Source organism: Apteryx mantelli, chromosome 4 (assembly GCF_036417845.1).
Source record: "Apteryx mantelli isolate bAptMan1 chromosome 4, bAptMan1.hap1, whole genome shotgun sequence".
Lineage (NCBI taxonomy): Eukaryota > Metazoa > Chordata > Aves > Apterygiformes > Apterygidae > Apteryx > Apteryx mantelli.
In genome coordinates, this window is record NC_089981.1 from 19,938,890 (window position 1) to 19,940,203 (window position 1,314).

Consider the following 1,314-nt stretch of genomic DNA (forward strand, 5'->3'; position numbering starts at 1 on the left):
AATTTAAAAATAGAACTGAGCAGGAAATATCAAAATATAACAGGTTTATGCTCTTTCCTGGAACAATCTCAGTAATGGAACTAAAGTAATCCTTCTTTGAGGCTATCATTCCAAGAGTGTTAAAGGTGTAAGAACAGCAAACTTTTCAAGAGAACTGAGTTAAGCGCCCAGTTCCGGTGTACTAACAGACAGGTAGGTTTCTATTAAAATAAAGCAGCATCCAATTTTCTTTTTCTACATTCCTGTCAAATGCAATGTATTCCCACTGTCATTGTCAATTATCCTTCTATCTAGAGTTGGAACTGATTTGTGTTCTTTGCTTTTTGTCCCTCTCAAAGACACACGTTGATTAAGGGAATGATCAGAAGAAACAGGACAACCATTGATGAGTTCATTCTCTTGGGAATCACAGATATTTGGGAGCTGCAAGTCATTCTTTTTGTGCTGTTCCTTCTGATCTACGTCACCACCTTGGTGGGGAATCTCGGCATGATTGCATTAATCAGGCTCGACACTCGACTCCACACCCCCATGTACTTCTTCCTCTGCCACCTCTCTCTGCTAGACCTAGGCACTTCCTCAGCAGTTGCTCCCAAAATGCTGGTGAGCTTCTTTGCAGAAAGGAAAGCCATTTCTGTGCCAGGGTGTGCAGCTCAGATGTACTTCTGTGCGATGTGCATAGTCACTGAGTGTTACCTGCTGACTGCAATGGCCTATGACCGGTACGTGGCCATCTGTAGCCCTCTGCTCTACAGGGTCACCATGTCTCAAAAGGTTTGTGTCCGACTGGCTGTGGGATCCTACATGATAGCGCATGGGATTGCAATAGCGCATGTCAGCTCAGTGTTCAGTTTACACTTCTGTGGCCCTAATGTCATCAATCACTTCTTCTGTGACATTCCTCCACTACTGAAACTTTCCTGCTCCAGTACCACTGTTAACGAACACGTGCTTTTTACCTGTGTTACCTTTGTTGTACTTAGCACTTTAACATTCATCCTTGTCTCTTACGGTTATATCCTCTCAACCATCCTGAGGATCCACTCCTCAGAGGGCAGGTACAAAGCTTTCTCCACCTGTGCCTCACACTTCATATCAGTCTCAGTTTATTTTGGGACTATGATCTTCATGTACCTCCGCCCCAGTTCTATCTACTCCCTGAACCAGGACAAAGTGGTGTCCATTGCCTACACCCTGGTGGTCCCCATGCTGAACCCCCTCATCTACAGCCTGAGGAACACAGAAGTGAAGAATGCTCTCAAGAGGCTCCTAGAAAGAGTTCTTGTCTCATTTCCAAAAAAATCAAGCTGGTAA

The 1,314-nt window shown here is 44.4% G+C and overlaps 1 protein-coding gene across 1 annotated transcript; it reads left to right on the top strand.

Moving 5' to 3' along the window:
- The first annotated feature begins 357 nt into the window (after positions 1-357).
- Positions 358-1,314, top strand: LOC136991851 (olfactory receptor 5AR1-like). Its single transcript, XM_067295309.1, has one exon. The coding sequence runs from the start codon at positions 358-360 to the stop codon at positions 1,312-1,314; it is 957 nt and encodes a 318-aa protein (XP_067151410.1).